Source organism: Canis lupus, chromosome 21 (assembly GCF_011100685.1).
Source record: "Canis lupus familiaris isolate Mischka breed German Shepherd chromosome 21, alternate assembly UU_Cfam_GSD_1.0, whole genome shotgun sequence".
Taxonomy (NCBI): Eukaryota; Metazoa; Chordata; class Mammalia; order Carnivora; family Canidae; genus Canis; species Canis lupus.
In genome coordinates this window covers 31,338,737-31,356,209 of record NC_049242.1, presented here as the reverse complement: position 1 = coordinate 31,356,209, position 17,473 = coordinate 31,338,737, and the positions used below count along the sequence as shown (strand labels likewise).

The 17,473-nt window shown below is 38.3% G+C and overlaps 1 protein-coding gene across 4 annotated transcripts in view; it reads right to left on the bottom strand.

Moving 5' to 3' along the window:
* Window positions 1-1,558: 1,558 nt before the first annotated feature.
* The window catches only part of NLRP14 (NLR family pyrin domain containing 14), a 43,913-nt gene continuing 27,998 nt past the window's right edge, over window positions 1,559-17,473 (bottom strand). For 2 of the 4 annotated variants that reach the window (XM_038568927.1, XM_038568926.1), the window contains 6 exons: window positions 15,413-15,583; window positions 14,641-14,811; window positions 13,092-13,262; window positions 10,359-10,529; window positions 4,624-4,794; window positions 1,559-3,496 (listed from right to left, as the gene is read on the bottom strand). In XM_038568927.1, coding sequence (XP_038424855.1) covers window positions 3,364-3,496; window positions 4,624-4,794; window positions 10,359-10,529; window positions 13,092-13,262; window positions 14,641-14,811; window positions 15,413-15,583 — 988 coding nt within the window. In that variant the 3' untranslated portion in view covers window positions 1,559-3,363. The remainder of the gene's footprint in view (window positions 3,497-4,623; window positions 4,795-10,358; window positions 10,530-13,091; window positions 13,263-14,640; window positions 14,812-15,412; window positions 15,584-17,473) is intronic. The other 2 variants (XM_038568928.1, XM_038568929.1) reach the window with 1 other exon arrangement.

The following is a 17,473-nucleotide window of genomic DNA, read 5'->3' as shown; positions in this document are numbered from 1 at the left end:
TATTTTCCAACAGAACACATTATCTGATAATTAGGTTAAAAATAACAAAAAGATAACTTTAAAAACTCTTACGTCTGGAAATTATGAACACTTCTATTTGACATATGAGCCACAGGAAAAAAAAAATCCCAGTGTAAGACAACGTTAGGACATGAATACTACTCCATATTCAAGCTTGGGAATTCAGCTAAAGTAGAAACTGAGGGGAATTTATAGCCTTAATGCTTGTAATAAAGAGGCTAGAAATCAGTAAGAATCTAACTTAAGACGTTAGCATACTAACAGAACAAATTCAAATGTAATGAATATGAATTTACAAAATAGGGATCCCTGGGTTGCGCAGCGGTCTGGCACCTGCCTTTGGCCTGGGGCGCGATCCTGGAGACCTGGGATCAAATCCCATGTCGGGCTCCTGGTGCATGGAGCCTGCTTCTCCCTCTGCCTGTGTCTCTGCCTCTCTCTCTCTGTGTGACTATCATAAATAAGTAAAAATTAAAAAAAAAAAAAAGAATTTACAAAATAAATTTTTCAAAAATGTAAAGAATAAAAAAAAAAAACCAACAAAGCTAAAGTTGTTTTGATCACCCTGTTTATTCTTTGACTCTTTTTTTCACTCCTTAACTACAGTATTTGAAATTGCAAACCCTTCTGTCTTCAGGGCTGGATTTAGGACGAGGGGAGTAATTTGGGTGATGCACAAAACTTAAGGAGATATGGAGAAACTCAGTAATCAAGATAAACATTTTAGTGGAATACTTTGTAAATCAAAATTCACCCAAAACATCCATGATAACTGAACACCAAAGATTTAAAGACAGCGTCTGACTCTGCACTGGCACAAGATCCACCCCAGCAGCCTCCACAGTCCTCCAGTAAGTACTTCACTCCCCTCACCCTAGAAACACCCTGGAAACCAGGTGTGTTTCCAAGATTTAAATGACTAGAAATGCTTCTAGTATACAGTTATAGTGCAGGGTAAGAATTCCTTATGTTATGAAAGTACCTGACCAAAAAACAAGACTGAATTTTATTAAATGCCTTATCAACATTTACTGAAGTGATCATTTGGTCTTTCTACATCAATCTATATCCTAAATTATAACATGCCTCCTAATATTTGTCCTCTCGTATTTCGGATGCAAATCATAATATTCATGGTATATATATTTTTTTAAGATTTTATTTTTAAGTAATCTCTATACCCAATGTGGGGCTCAAATTCAAAACTCTGAGCTCAGTGGGATCCCTGGGTGGCACAGCGGTGTAGCGCCTGCCTTTGGCCCAGGGCGCGATCCTGGAGACCCGGGATCGAATCCCACGTCAGGCTCCCGGTGCATGGAGCCTGCTTCTCCCTCTGCCTGTGTCTCTGCCTCTCTCTCTCTCTCTGTGACTATCATAAATAAATAAAAATTAAAAAAAAAATACAAAAAAAAAAACCAAAAAAACTCTGAGCTCAGGAGGTACATGACTGAGCCACCCCAGGCACTCCTAATTCATGGTATATTTAAATTAAATTTTGGAAATTTCAAATATTTATATTTAGTCTTCGTGTATATATTTATAAGTAACATCCAACTGTGAATTTCCTTATAGTGCTTTTTGAGATTTTACTATTAAAGTTTTGTAGTTTTATAAAAGAAAATGGTAAAGTTACCTTCCTCAGTGATGCTCTGAAATGGCTTAAAAAACGTAAGAATTTTCTCTTACCTGAAAGTTTGGTAGAAAGTACCTTGATAAGCATTTATTAACTCCTTTATGGAGTTTTACTTGGGCATCTTGGAAATTTTATTGTCTATGAAGGATAAGATGTTCACTGTAGCCCAAAACTGCCATGTGAAGGGAATACCACTTCCTTGCTGCATACTTTGTTATAACAACCCAAGGCTAGTCTTCTTTAGCCAGCATGACTGTCAAAACTGAGAACCCCATTAGTGACTCTCTCTAGGCATCATCTGTATAGATATTAGCTCCAATAACATTATCTGTGAATTTTCCCATGACTGCCACCTGCGCCTCCTTCTAACTGCTATGGTCAACTCTTTACCTCCAGCTCTGCCACATTGACATAGGGGTGATTATACCATCTATGAGACTTATCTCTTACAGACAAGGAGGGAAAAAAAATTGAGTCTTTGGTAGACTAAGGAAGACCACAACTTCATTGACACTATGCCCATCAAGAAGTGACTGCCCTCAAATCTGGGCTGGCTGCCCTGGACTGTTCCTGACCAATAGCATAAGATAGAAGTGACTTTGTGCCAGTCTGGGGCCTAACTTTCAAGGAATGGGCAGCTTCCACTTGGACCCTTTAAGTCCTAAACCCCCATAAGATAATTACCTTCCCTGCTGGAGAAACCATGTGGAAAGTCCCTAAGACTAGAGGGAAGAGATATCCAGCCAAACCCAACCTTCCAGCCATCTTTGCTAAGGTACCAGGCATGTGAGTGAAGTCACCCTGGACCCTCCAGAGCAACCTGGCTGCGAGCTGAGTATCACTGAAGGACCCCAAGTAATGTGTGGAGTGTAAGAAATGCTTAGCTGAGCCCCTCTCAATTCTAATCTACCAAGTCATGAGATAGAACAAAGCAGTAACTGCTTTAAGTCACTAAATTTTGGAATGGTTTTTCACATATTAATAAATAATTAAAAGTCTTTCACAGAAAAGGTTACTGAATCAGGTTTCTGTCAAAGCACATGACTTTAGCTCTAAACCCAATAATCCTATATCCACTTATATCTTTGCAACAGGCTACGGAAAATGTTCACTGAGGAAGTGGACTCCCACTTCAATTGAGACTGGCAATTCTCAAATCATAACATGCCTAAAAACTGCCTGGAAAATTATTTAAAATGCCAGTTCCTAAGGTTTTCATCCAGTTATTCTGATTCAGTAAGTCTGATACAGGGCTCAATAATCTGCATTTTAAGAAACACCCGAAGTATTTAGACACCAGTGGTCCCAGGAGCACACAAAGAAAAGCAGTCAGTAAAATATCCCAGATCTGGTGAGGCTGTGAAGTAAGCCAACTATGGGAGGGAGAGAAAGGAAAACAGACATTCTTATGTCATCTGCCCTGGCCCCGTCCTCTGGTGTCATTTCTAGGATTCTCACATCTGAATTCTAAAGCTCTGTATCCAATTAAAAACATGTCATACCTTTCACAGAGCTTTATGCTTTTCATTTTATTTTATAGCCTTTCAACTCCCATGTGAAGTATAACAGATATGTTACAGAGAAGTGACTCATCTACATCTAACAGACCTTAAACAATCTGGGCATAAAGCACCTAAAGCTAAGAGGCCCAAGCCTAGTCACTCTGAGGCCTTCATTTTACTTTTAAAAAGAACATCAGGTTCTTCAAATCAGGGACACCGCCACCAGGAACCATCTTCATCATCATCATTATAATCGCGCTTAATGATGAGGTGTGGATTGCTAATTCGCACAGCTTCCAGCAGCTTCTGAGCTTCCTCATCAAATGCTTCTTTGCACACCCTGAGAAAACAAGGGAACACCTCTTCTCACACTCAGATTTGTTTCTCTGAGAAAGACTGCAGTAGACCCAAATGAACATGGCTGGGAGTGGGGCAAGGAAAGTGTGAGGGATACACAGGAGAGGGAAGGCAGGAGGTGAAGGAAAATAGAGAGTAGAAATAGAAATAGACTAAAATTTAAGAGGATCCTCCAGGAGGCTTTTGCTTCTCAAACAAAACAGTACTACTGATAGCAACAGCTAACACATAACACTATTATGTGTTATATGCTAGGCACGGTTCTAACTACAGGTACCCTTGGCTGTTCAAAGATCATACCTATACCATTTCACCCTTATGAGAGACCTACATTAGCAACCGTTTTTGATAACCAAAGGAAGTCTAAAGATTTTTACTTTTCTCTCTCTCTCTCAATCTCTCTCTCTCTCTCTCTCTCTCTCTCTCTCTCTCACACACACACACACACACACACACACACAGACAGGTAAAAAGCGAAAATAGCATTTGGATCTAGCAAGCCCCTTCTCTGGGACCTACACTGCCTCTCAGCACCATGCTGGCATAGCTTTAAACTGTCAGGCATCTGTGCTTTATATCAATTTATTTTGTGCATGTGTCCTAAGGTATCAGAAAAGCCTGAAAGAGGTTATTGTTTAGGTCCAGGAATGCTAAAAAAAATTTCCCATATAAAATTAATTGTAATTGCTTCTCTGCTTTACATCATTTTGGCTTATGAAAGTTTTCATAGAAACACTCTACCTTCAGAATAGGCGCCCCCCCCTTCCGAGATAGCTGATCAATCCTCATAATAACACATGGGCAGATATCATTTCACCCATTTGTAGATAAGGAAACCAGAACACAGAGATTGGAGACTAGTGCAAGTTCAAATGTCTAGTAAGTTCCAGCTAGCTTTCAAACTCAGGTAGTCTTGCTTTAGAGTTCTTCGCTGTTACAACTATGCTACACTCTCAAAATTCCATGTCCTATGTGAGAAAAACAAATACGGGCCTCAAAAATATGCAAGGATCCACAATCAGGCTGATCCTTAGGCCTGCAGTAAATAAGTGGTTCCCCAAATCCCCTGTTACAGGAAACTTTCACCTAAAGAAGTTAATGAAGACTTACCCCAGAACTTTCAGTTTACATTCAGGAGACTTCAAGACTTCACATAACTTCATCATTCCTTCATACCCTAAAGTATTCTGTTTCAGGTTTATTTTTATCAGGTTTTGGTTGCTTCTAAGAGTATATGAGAGATCCTGACAGCACAGGGAGGTCAAACCACAGTATTCCAATCTGCAGGGAAGAGAGACTAAAGATAAAAATTTTATCCCAGAGAGCAAGAACGTAAGAGATCTGTGAGCTGGGAGTGTAGGAGGACTCCAAAGCTTAAAATGAAGGGAGCATAATTAGAGTAAATTTGAAGAATGTAAGTCCTTCTCATATTCATTATTACTAGATATTTATAGACTGAATATATCCCTTCCTAAATCAAGAATTCCAAGTTCATAATTATGGTCCAGGGAATAAATAGGAAAACACACTAAGAAAAGCTGAAGCAGTTAGATTTTTGATTAAAAGTATAGATGTGTAAGTAGACTTTTGAAATATGGTATTGAGTATTTTAAAAGCAAGGTATAGAATGAGGTCTCTAGCACTGTGCCATTTATGCAAATAGAAATGCATACACCAAAAAACATTATATCTTTTACAATGATACAATTATATGGCATATTTCAAACACAGTAGGCCAGCTGCCTACACAAGGGAAGGAAAATGGTTAAAGGAGATAAATTAACCAATAGTCAATAGAGGACATTTGCATAAACCAATGATACTACTAGTAATTGAAGTATTTTAAACTCAGCCTTCTACACCTGATGACATCCCCAAGCAACTAATCTTATGTTTACCTAGCCATTCAATAATTGAGTGCCTATATAGGTGCTGAGTTTAAAACATTTAAGTTGCTGCCTCCACATGGAACTCGCCATTAATGTGATAGACCAACAATTTCACTATTTATGACATGAGGTTAATATCACACAAAATAAACCGTAGGGTAAAAAGCACTAGGAGACATAAGAGGTTAATAATTCATCAGGAAATAATCATTCTAAGTTTGCAGTCACTAATAATGGCTTCACAATATAGAAAATTAAAGATGCCTTGGTGGCTCACTGGTTGAGCGTCTGCCTTTGACTCAGACTGATCCCGGGGTCCTGGGATCAAGTTCTGCATCAGGCTGCCGCAGGAAGCCTGCTTCTCCTTCTGCCTATGTCTCTCTGCCTCTCTGTCTCTCTCATGAATAAATAAAATCTTTAAAAAAATGTATAGATGATCTGAATAACAGAATATTAATTCACTTATATACAATATGGCAATCCATAACTCTTCATATTAAGTGCATCATGGTACACATAGAAGAACTGACTATATACTAGGTCATGAGGCTAATATCAAATTTCAAAGAACTGTAATCGTGCTTAGTATGTTCTCAGACCACAATGCAAGAGATTAAATATAAAAATATGACAAGAAACCCCTCATATTTGAAAATTAGGGAATATACTTTAAAATAACCCATAGATTGAAGAAAAAAATCATAAGGGAAGTTAAATATTTTAGACTCAAAAATAACAAATGGTGCATATAATATCAAATATAGGATGGAATTAATGCAATGATTTGAAGAAAAGTCATATGTTTAAGTGTTGGAAAAGGAGGAAATATTTATCCTCCTTTAATTTAATTTAAATTTAAGAATGGTAAAATAAACTCAATAAAAGCAGAAATAAGATAAAATAATAATTAATGAAATAAAATATATAGAGAAGATCTATGTTGTGTTCTTTGAAAAAGTAAAACGAGAAAAAATTCAAACTGCCAATACCAGGAAAAGACAGGAGACATCACTAGATGTCTAAGTCACTGGAGTTGATCAGAAGTTGAGTAGAGAATAAAATTTTAGACACCTGCCAATAAGTTTTAAAATTCAGATGAAATGGATAAAATCGTAGGAATAATCTTACCAAGATTTACTCTAGAAAACTTACATAAATGTATAATTATTTTTAAAAATGAATCAGAAGTCAAATCTCCACACAAAGGAAATTCTGGATCATATAGCTTTACCAGAAATTTCCACGAAGTTCAAGGATGAAATAATTCCAATATTACACAAACTCCCCTAGAAAAGAGAAGAGGATCACTCCTGAACTCCTTTTTTTGAAAATACGATCATCTGGATACCAAAACTTGAAGGGGACTACACAAGAAATTTATAACCTAATCTCCTTTATAAACCAAGATATTAAAATATTCGTATAACCACAATGACATGTTGAAACACACCTGATTCACTAAAACTTTAAAAATTAAGTCAGACAAAACTGGCAAGAATAGAGAACAAGAACCATCACACACTACCAGGGGCAGATGAAATTAGTACAAACTTTTTTTTGACAAAATCTGATAAATTTGAGGACCTAGTCCCCATGATGTAATAAATCTACTCCTGTTTACCCTTGATGGATATATATGTATGTGCTTCAGAATTCATTATTGAAATATTCATCAGAAGCACTGGTTATAAAATAAAAACACAAAAGTCCACATATAATAGAAGGGTTACATAGTTTGTGGTATAGTCATTCACTGGAATACTTTACTGCGATAAAAATGACCTAAAAAAACTAACTACATGGGGAATATAAATAATAGTGAAAGGGAAAATAAGGGAAGGGAGAAGAAATGTGTGGGAAATATCAGAAAGGGAGACAGAATGTAAAGACTGCTAACTCTGGGAAACGAACTGGGGGTGGTGGAAGGGGAGGAGGGCGGGGGGTGGGAGTGAATGGGTGACGGGCACTGGGTGTTATTCTGTATGTTAGTAAATTGAACACCAATAAAAAAAAAAAAAAAAGAAAAAAAAAAAAAAAAAAAAAAAAAAAAAAAAAAAAAACTAACTACATGGGGATGCCTGGGTGGCTCAGCAGTTGAGCGTCTGCCTTTGGCTCGGGGTGTGATCCTGGCATCCTAGGATCAAATCCTGCATTGGGCTTTCTGCATGGAGCCTGCTTCTCCCTCTGCCTCTGTATCTCTCATGAATAAATAATTTTAAAAACTAACTACATGAAACAACTGGATGCCAAATTCCTAACAATGCACACAAAAAAATCATAACACAAAAGAATATACAGAGTAGGATCCTCTGTACATAAAATGCAGAACCTGGCATAATTTAATATATTGCCTAGGACTATATACACTCATGGTCACTGTACAAATAAATGATGGCCACAAAGATAAAGATAAAGGTTACTTTAGTTTCCTGGGCAAATTCAATTTACTGACCTGTTTTTTTTTAAAAACAAAAACAAAAACAAAAAACAGGTTTATTTACTTGTTTGTATATATTTTATATTTCCTAGTGAAAATGTTTAAAATAGGACTTGGCAGATTTTTTTTTTCTGTGTATAAACATTTCAGTTTTTATTTAAATTCCCAGTTAGTTAACATACAGTGTAATATTTCAGGAATAGAATTTAGTGATTTATCACTTACATACAACACCCATGCTCATTACAAGTGCCATCCTTAATACTCATCACCCATCTAAGCCCATCTACCACCCACCTTCTCCCTCCATTAACTCTAGGTTTGTTCTCTATAGTTAAGGGTCTGTTTTGTATTTGCTTTTCTTGTTTTTGGTTTTGTTTGTTTTTTTGTTTTTTTAACTATCACTATCCAGCAATTGCATTACTAGGTATTTACCCAAAGGACACAAAAATGATTCAAAGGGATACATGCACTTGACGTTTATACCAGTATTATCAATAATAGCCAAATAATGGAAAAAGCCCTAGTGTCCACTGATTATATATATATTTATATATATATAAATATCTCAATCAATCTCCTTTGCCATTCAGTGGCATTATTCAGCCATCAAAAAGGTGTAATGACATGCATGGAGCTAGAGTGTATTATGCTAAGGGAAATAAGGAAAGAAAAATCATATGATTTCAATCATATGGAATTTAAGAAACAAAAGAGATGAACATAGGAAGATCTTTAAAATATCAGGAGAGAAAAATAAAAATTAGAGAATTTAGGTGACATAAGAAGCAAAAAGGAGGTTGCCACTGCTGAAAATACACTCAGAAATATGTAGTATGGGTTAGAGAAAAAGTGAAAGAAAAGGAGTTTTTAAAAATTTATAAAGACAGACAAGAGATCCAACACAAGCATAATTAAGGACCCTGAAAATCAGATAAGCAGAAATTAAAGTAGGAACCCTACCAAAATAAAGAGCACTATCTATAGACTAAAATAGCACACCATTTCCCCAGAAAAATATTAATAAGGACAATTCTACACGGGAATGATTATTCCTGAAGAGCAATTCTATGGACTTCCAAGACAAAAACAATTTTTAACCAGTAAGGACACTGAAGGGGAAGAATTAACTGGGCATGATGACCCAAATCAGTGGAACAATACAGACCACACTGGAGTGAGGTTAGAGGTTTGTTAAATGTGGAAGTATGGGCCACTGAGTGTCTCTTTATTGGAGATGGGACTGCTTTGGGCCAATTTTTTGCTCCCTTTATTGCCAATGATACCAAGATCAGCAGGTCCTGCTCCCTCTCATGAGTTGTAATGGATAACAAGGCTAACTTATTAGGTTATAAGCAGGATAAAATTACATTTCAGATCCAATAGTTACAATATATATTTTTATCACAACAACAATAAACAGTTGATGCATACATAGATAAAACAGCACTTTCTTGAAAGAGTCTGGGAGACAAAATATTTGTGTTTCTCACATACAGAACAAAATTCTTGACCCAGAGGTCAATAATTCATGCAATACAAGTAAAAATGTACTAGCCAATATCATTTCAAGATTTAAAAAAAATAAATATACGATTGAACATAAAAAGTACTCAAAACAGAAGATAAGATTTTCTTAGACCACAGGCTTCTTAAGAGCATAGATAGTAGGATGCCTAGGTGGCTCAGTCGGTTAAGGGTCCAATTCTTCATTTTACCTCAGGTCATGATCTCAGGGTCAGGAGATCAAGCCCTACATTGGGCTCCATGCTCAGTGTGCAGAGTTTGCTTGGGATCCTCTCCCTCACCTCTCCCTCTACCGCTCCCCCTACTCACACTCTCCCTCTCCTCTCTGCCTCTACCTCTCTTTAGAATAAGAGATGTTAAAGATTTTAAAAGATTCAAAAATAAATCTTTTTTAAAAAGAGCATAGATAGCATTTTTCCAGATAGAAGACAATTGGCAAAATATTCAGTTTATTTATTTTTTTTTTTGAGAGAGAGAGAGTACACATGTGCAGGTGAGCTCACACAAGCCAGGGGAGGGGAGGGGAGAGAACAGTAGAAGGAGAAGCAAAATCTTAAGCACCCAGTGTGAAGTCCAATGCAGGGCTCAATCTCCTGACCCTGAGATCATGACCTGAGCCGAAATTAAGAGTTGGGCACTTAACCAACTGAGCCACCCAGGTGTTCCAAAAATCTTCAATTTAATAAGAGAAGTTCATTCAAAGACAGATGGAATATCTGAAAGATGACAGAACATAGAAGAGCTTAAAGCTAGTACCATTTACTTAATATAGACTCTGGCCAAGGCACTAAGGAGGACACTAAGAAACATGAAATACAGCTTCAATACTAATGCTTAATACACACTGATCCATATATTTGAAATTCAGATTCTCATTTCTGAGAGTAACTTACCTTCTATTCCATTTTTCATCCTCTTTTGTCTACTAAATTTCTTCTAGCCACACTAGCCACCAAATATGTAGCATTTTCTTGATGGAAAACTGAACTCACCCAAGCCTCTGAATATTGCAGTTTGGATGTCTCAAAGCCTCACACAGAATTTTTACTCCATCATCCTGCAGGTCATTGTGCCCAAGGTCCAGGTTCTGTAGGTGTGAGTTGTTCAGAATAGCAGAAGCCAGATCCAGACAACACATACTAGTAAGAACACAGCCCATCAATCTGCAAGAAATACAGAAGAAGTGAGACATTTGGTTGTGAAGCTTAATTAGTTATTCCTAGGAGAGAGGCCCAGGTATCTGAGCCTTTTCCGTGACCCCTTTTCTATCCACAATCCAGGATGCACATAGGAATGTCTAACATTATCAGCAGAAACAAATAGGATTTCTTAATGAGAAGAAAAAGCAGTGAATAAAGCTTCTTTCTCCCAAAAACACGTTATCTACCAAGCTTCCCAAATCAGAGGTATAAATACTTTTTCCTATCAAAACTAAAAAAAGAGGGGGGGGATAGAAGTTTACCCAAGGAACCCACAGATCTCTGTGCTTTCAGTTTCTAATATATTTTTGAAATAAAAACACTTCCCAGGAATCTATCTTAAAATGTTGTTTACTAGGATGGCTGGGGGCAGGGGGGGGAGCTCAGTGGTTGAGTGTCTACCTTTGGGTCAGGTCATGATCCCAGGGTCCTGGGATCGAGTCCCACATCGGGCTCCCCTCAGGGAGCCTGCTTCTCCCTCTGCCTGTGTGTGTGTCTCTCTCCCATGAATAAATAAAATCTTTTTTAAGAAAGCATTTTTTCCAAGCAGCAGCAGACTGCATATATGAATATATTTCTTTCAGTCTCCAGTAGGGCAGTCAAGAGCATTTACAATCTGGCTTCCAGCATTCTCTTTCCATATTTCATCCCCATCCTAGTCACCAACCATACACATCCATTTTTCCCCCCAAACCTACCACCTCTATCTTCATGTCTCTTCTCTCTTCCTACCTTCTGCCAAGGATATCTGCACCCAACAAAATCCTCCTCATCTTTCAAGGCTAAGGTAACTCAGTCCCCTCTGTTCCACTACTTGCTTCTTGGGACTTTTGTCCTATCTTTATAATACATGGAATATGTTCTAACTGGCTTTGTATTTATTTCCCTGACCTCAGCATTTTGTGAGATACTGGAGGGCAAGAGCATCACGTTAGTAACAGCTTTTAATGCCCTCAGAATGTAGCTTATATTTGTTGTCAACTTTGGTTAAAAGAATTGGCATGGGCTGCATAGAGGCTGTGAAGGTAGCTAAGAAACCAAAAGATTTGTCTATGTGTTTACAGCAGTGGTGAGGAGACAAAGTGCACTAACCAAACATCTTGCATGTATAGGTCACTTAGAAATTGTGGCTGACATAAAGGTATTGGATTTAACAATAATTTCCATGAAGTAAAACTTTGTCTTCCAGTTGAAACTTCAGAGAATCACATCATACACGTTTTCCTGAAGAAAGTACAGGTATTTACGGGACTCACAGGTTGAATCGCCTTATTGTTTACCAATGTGACAATCAACTATTAAACTCTTGTGGCAATTTGGCTATCCTGAGTCAGTCCAGTCAAGCCAAACACCTCTGGATATACCAACAATCTAGAGTTTATAGTTCTAAAATGCTAGAGTTTGACTTAATGACTTATCCAGGTGACTAGTCCCATGGGAGGCCCTGGTGGGAAAGGGAGCTAAGACCACTAAGTAACACCACTATGTTGCTTCACTCTAGCCACAACATTTACATATTGAAATATTAAACACTAAATATAGTGCATCTGTTAAAATAGCCAATAAGATAACTGTATATAAGTATTCAAACATTTCTGAAATACCATCATATGAAAAGGAAGCCTCAAAGTCCTATCTATGCAGGACTCACAATTACATATACACGCAGCATGCATGTGTGTGTAGACCCACTCACAGAATGGGAGGATATAACAAGAACAGCTATTGTTTAATAATGACTGGCTTGTTGGATATTTTAAAAAATTCCCTTCCTAGTGGGTGCCTGGGTGGGCTCAGTCCATTAAGCATCAGACTCTTGATTTCAGCCCAGGTCACAATCTCAGGGTCATGAGATCAAGCCCAAGAGTATGGCTCCCGGTAGGGTATGGAGTCTGCCTGAGATTCTCTCTCTCCCTCTGCTACCTTGCTTGCACATGCACTCTCTAAAAGAAAAAAAGAATTGCCTTCCTAGTTTTTTTAGAAGTTGACCTATTTATAAACCTGAACTGAGGGGCACCTGGCTGGCGGCTCAGTGGTTGAGTGTCTGCCTTTGGCTCAGGACAAAGGGGTCATGATCCCGGGTTCCTGAGATGGAGTCTCACATCAGGCTCTTCACAGGGATCCTGCTTCTCCCTCTGCCTTTCTGTCTTTCATATGAATAAATAATCTTAAAAAAAAAAAAAAAAGCTTAACTGAAAAGAAAAGTAAAGCATAATTTCTGCCTCATGGATATAAGGCAGAGGACACACAATAAACTCATTGGGGCACAACCAAAAAATAAAAAAATGGCTGATGTTCAGCCTGTTGTCTCTCTGGTCCTCCTTACCTGAGGGAGGTTGACTTTAATTACTGTAGTAACTATTTAAGAAAAATCTGATGAACATATTTCCCGAACTTGTCTCAGGAAGGAGGAGAGGCAATCAGCTGTTTATTCTTTCTCTGACAGATACACAGCTCATCCCTTTCCTCATCTCCCCTGACCTCACAGTAGTGAAAGTACATAAAGGAAGGTCACATAAAACCTACTCCAAGTCCTGAAGGTTACAGCTTGGATGCCGAAAGGCATCACACAGAAGCTTTATTCCATCATCTTGTATCCAGTTTGACCCCAGATCCAGATGTATCAGGCTCTTGTTGCACAGGAGAGCAGACGAGAGATGTTCACTGCTAAGTGAAGTGAAGTGGCAACGCCTTAGCCTATAGGAAGGACAATGTAAGCAAAGATGGAATCACTGCTTTACTGGCCAGAGATTTTTATCTTTGAAAAGGTTTCATGCTCTGGTCCCTTATTTGCCAGCACTATCTCAAATATTCTCTTCCCTCATTACCTCTTTGCCTGTATCCCTTGGGATACTTAGGTTTGTACCAAATTGCACAAACTGGATCCATGTTCTCAGAATTTTTCTTACTATAAGTGAAATGTTAACTTCTTCACACTGTACAGGAGTAATCATAATAAAGTACTTTTTGTACATAATAGAAGTAGCATTTCCAGTCAGTAGGGAAAAGATTATACCATAAATAATTTGGGAAGGCAGACCTGACATATGGGGGAAATAAGTTTAAGCTTTATTAGAGTAAATTAGGAATAATTTAACATTTAAATTTAAAAAGTAAACCATAAGGAATAGGACATTAGTCTTTTTTTTTTTAAGAAATATATTTCCAATTATGACAAAACTTCCAGAAGAAGTCATAAGGAGAAAGATAATTTGACTTCACAAAAATTTTGAACTTCTATATTCTAAAAAGGACTGTAAGCTAGGAATACAGCAACATGCTAGGTAAACTATTTGCAATATATAAAAAAATAATGTTTATAATGTATATGTGCTATTAATAATCATCATATATAACATATATAACAGAAAACATCCAGAGGAAAATTGGGCCTACAAAGAGGCAATGCTTAGAATACTAAAGGCCAAAAATATTTGAGAAGATGTTCAATAAATTATTTTTAGTTATTTTCAATTATCCAAATAATATTGATGGAAAAAATAGATATCCAGTGAGGATATTAAAATGCAGGCCCCAGACTGCCGAGGAAATATGAACAATCTCTGAAGAAATTTAAGCATATGACAAAATAAAAATTTTGCCTCTAATTCCACATCTAAAATTGTCTAAGAGCAATGAAGAGAATAATCACACTGTGATATAGCCATACTATGGGATGCTACATTTCTGTTTAATGGTGTTAATATAGATCTGTTCTAAGCCCAGAAATGGAGCGGGACAGGCAGACTTTAGTCCTGAATCCATCATTTTCTTGTATAAGGCAAGCAACATAATCTTTCTCAGCCTCACATTTCCTACCTGTCCAATGAGGCACTTAGAACCCGGATGGCCAATCTGATACCAACAGGTGCTTTTCTACAGATTAAACAAATTTAGCACAGGGCCCAGCATAGAGTAAAGATACAATATGTGGTAGTTATTAACAGCATCATCCTTGTCATTTTCATTATGGATAACAAAGGAAAAAGGGACAGGATACGTTCATATTTTCCTTTTTAAAATATATTTCAAAATGTAATATACATCAGAAGGATGAAAACTAGTACAGTCTTACACAAGGCTCTGGAGTTTGCACTGTGGATGTTTCAAAGCATCATTCACAAGCTTTACTCCATCATCTCCCAAGATGTTATCTGCCAAGCACAAATGTGTCAGTCTTTTGTTGCTGATGAGAGCCAAGGAAAGATCCTCACAACCAGCTACCGTGAGGCCACAGCTTTCCAGGCTGAAAGAGAAACACAGGAAGGAATTATTCAAATACCAAAGCTCCTGTTTCTCTTCTCCTTTGCAGGGACTCTAGGCTGTAACTTATAGCCCCTACACCTCTGCTATAGAATCAACCTTTTCAATCCACTAAAATTACAAATGCCACTGCAGCTATATACAGTGGAGGGGAAAAGGGGGAAAATAATAAAAATAAGCAGTCATGAAGAAAAGCAGCATTTAAAAGTCAAACTAGGGACACCTCGGTGGCTCAGTGGTTGAGTGTCTGCTTTTGGCTCAGGTCATGATCCCACGTCCTGGGATTGAATCCTGCATCAGGCTTCCCACAGGGAGCCTGCTCCCTTCCTCTGCCTCTGTCTCTCATGAAAAAAAAATAAATAAATAAAACAAATTTAAAAAATAAATAAATAAATCTAAAATAAGAAAATAAACAAATAAATATCAAAAAAGGAAGGAAAGGAGGCCTTTACATAGAGTTCACCCAGGCTTGACAGATGAGCCAAGTGGTGTCAAGGCCCAAGCAGTTTGCCCTTTCAGCTCTTCACTAAGCCACACAAGACTGCACAAAAGGATTCCAGGGAAAACAAATGAGCAAGACTTACGATAGTCTCTCTAGGTGACACTTGGGATGTCCTAAGGCCTCGCACAAGAGCTTGACTCCATCATCCAATAGGTGATTGGTGGACAGATTCAGAAATCTCAGGCTCTGACTTCTGATGAGAGCCTTGGAAATATTTAGACAGCAAAGTGTAGTTAGGTCGCAGGATTCCAAGCTGGAAAACAGCATAAAAGAACAGAAATGACCCTACTCAGAGAAGAGCTATGACAACCACTCACCCAGCCTGAGGGTATAGTCTCCCAGGCTTTGTGACCAGTTCTGAAGACCAGCTTCCTTACATGGAGTGAGTTCCTTAATCAGCACAAGGCTCTAACAGCAGATTAGAAAAGGGAGGAATAGGAAGCTTGTTTCTTCCATCTCCACCTCTCCAATTCCTTATGGAAATTAGGTATGAATGTACTAAAAATATTCTTTAAAGATTATTTGAGAGAGAATGTGAGAGCATGTGTGGGCGACAGAGAAAGAGACTCCTCAAGCAGACTCCCTGCTGAGCACAGAGCCTGATAGGAGGCTCCATCCCACAACCCTCAGATCATGACCTGAGCAGAAATCAAGAGTCAGATGCTTAACTGACTGAGCCACCCAGCTGTCCCCTAGGGTTTTTTTTAATATTTTATTTATTCATGAGACAGAGACAGAGAGAGAGGCAGAGACACAGGCAGAGGGAGCAGCAGGATCCATGCAGGGACCCTGATGCCGGGACTCGATCCTGGTATTCCAGGATCACGTCCTTAGCCGAAGGCAAAGGCTCAACCACTGAGCCACCCGTGTCCCCCCTAAAGATATTTTTAAATGATAATCTTTTTTTAAGCCAGGAAGAATTTCCTCCAACTACAACCTGGAAGAAGGTGGACTAAGATACTGTGTACACCCTGACTTCTGAAACAAAGGGGCAGGACGTCGGGAACAAAAGGTGTGATTCCCACTGTTAAGAGCTCACCTATTCATAGGAGTCAATTCATGTTTTCTGAGGAACCTAGTCCTTAAGAGTAAAAATAAGTGAGTCAGAAACTAAATAATTTCTAAAAATAAAGAAGGGAAGCAGAAGAATGGAAGAAGTGCCGGTAGAGCCCACATTTTTAGAGGCTCCTATTTATGCTCAGAGGAGCCTGGGCCTGATACCAGCTCCAAGAGAAGGCAGGTGACAACAGGTTCCAAAAACTTGGAGTTGCTCTAATTCCTTCTTTGAACCAAGCACGTATCAACTCCATTCCTCAGGAATTGGTTCTCTTCATCAAAATAAGGATGTCCATAGGTAGGAAAGAGCTGCTCCCTCCTCAATCCAGAACTAGACTTCAACATATGACTAAGGACACAGCCTAAGGCTGAAAACTTCAACTTGCCCTGAAAAGGTGTCACGGACTGAATTGACTTCAACATACAAATTTCGGGGAACACCAAACTCTCAAGTGACCGTATGTGGAGACAGGCCTTAGGGAGATAATTAAGGTTACATGAGGTCATAAGAGGGACCCTGATGCAACAGGCCTGGTGCCCTTAGGAGAGGGGCACCAAGAACATGCACGCACACACACGCAAAAGGCACATGAAGACACCACAAGAAGGGGGCTACCTACAAGCCAATGGGAGACACCTCACCAGAAATGCACCCTGATCTTGAACTTTCAGGCTCCAAAGCTTTGAGAAATAGATTTCTGTTTTAAGGGGGTACTTGGTTACAGCAGCCTAAAGAGAGTGATACAAAAGGGAAGTCTGTCAGCAGCCAAGCAGGCAGAGAAACAAGAGAAACGCTGGGTTTGGATGGAGCCCTTCTAGACGGATAAAAGATTCCAATGTGGAGAAAATATTAAAGCTTAACTAAGGGAGAGAAGATAAGTACACATATGAAAAAGAGAAAACAGAAACAGAAGAAAATGTTTAGAATGGCTTGTTTTAGGCTTTAAATGTATAGGAAGATGCAAATTCTCTGAAGAATACATCCTAAGTGGAGATCAGGCTGAGAAAAGGAAGGTTTAAGATTTAAAAAGAAAAAAAAAATTGCAATGGTTTAAAGACAAGGGAAACCTGAAATCCATATTTCAGA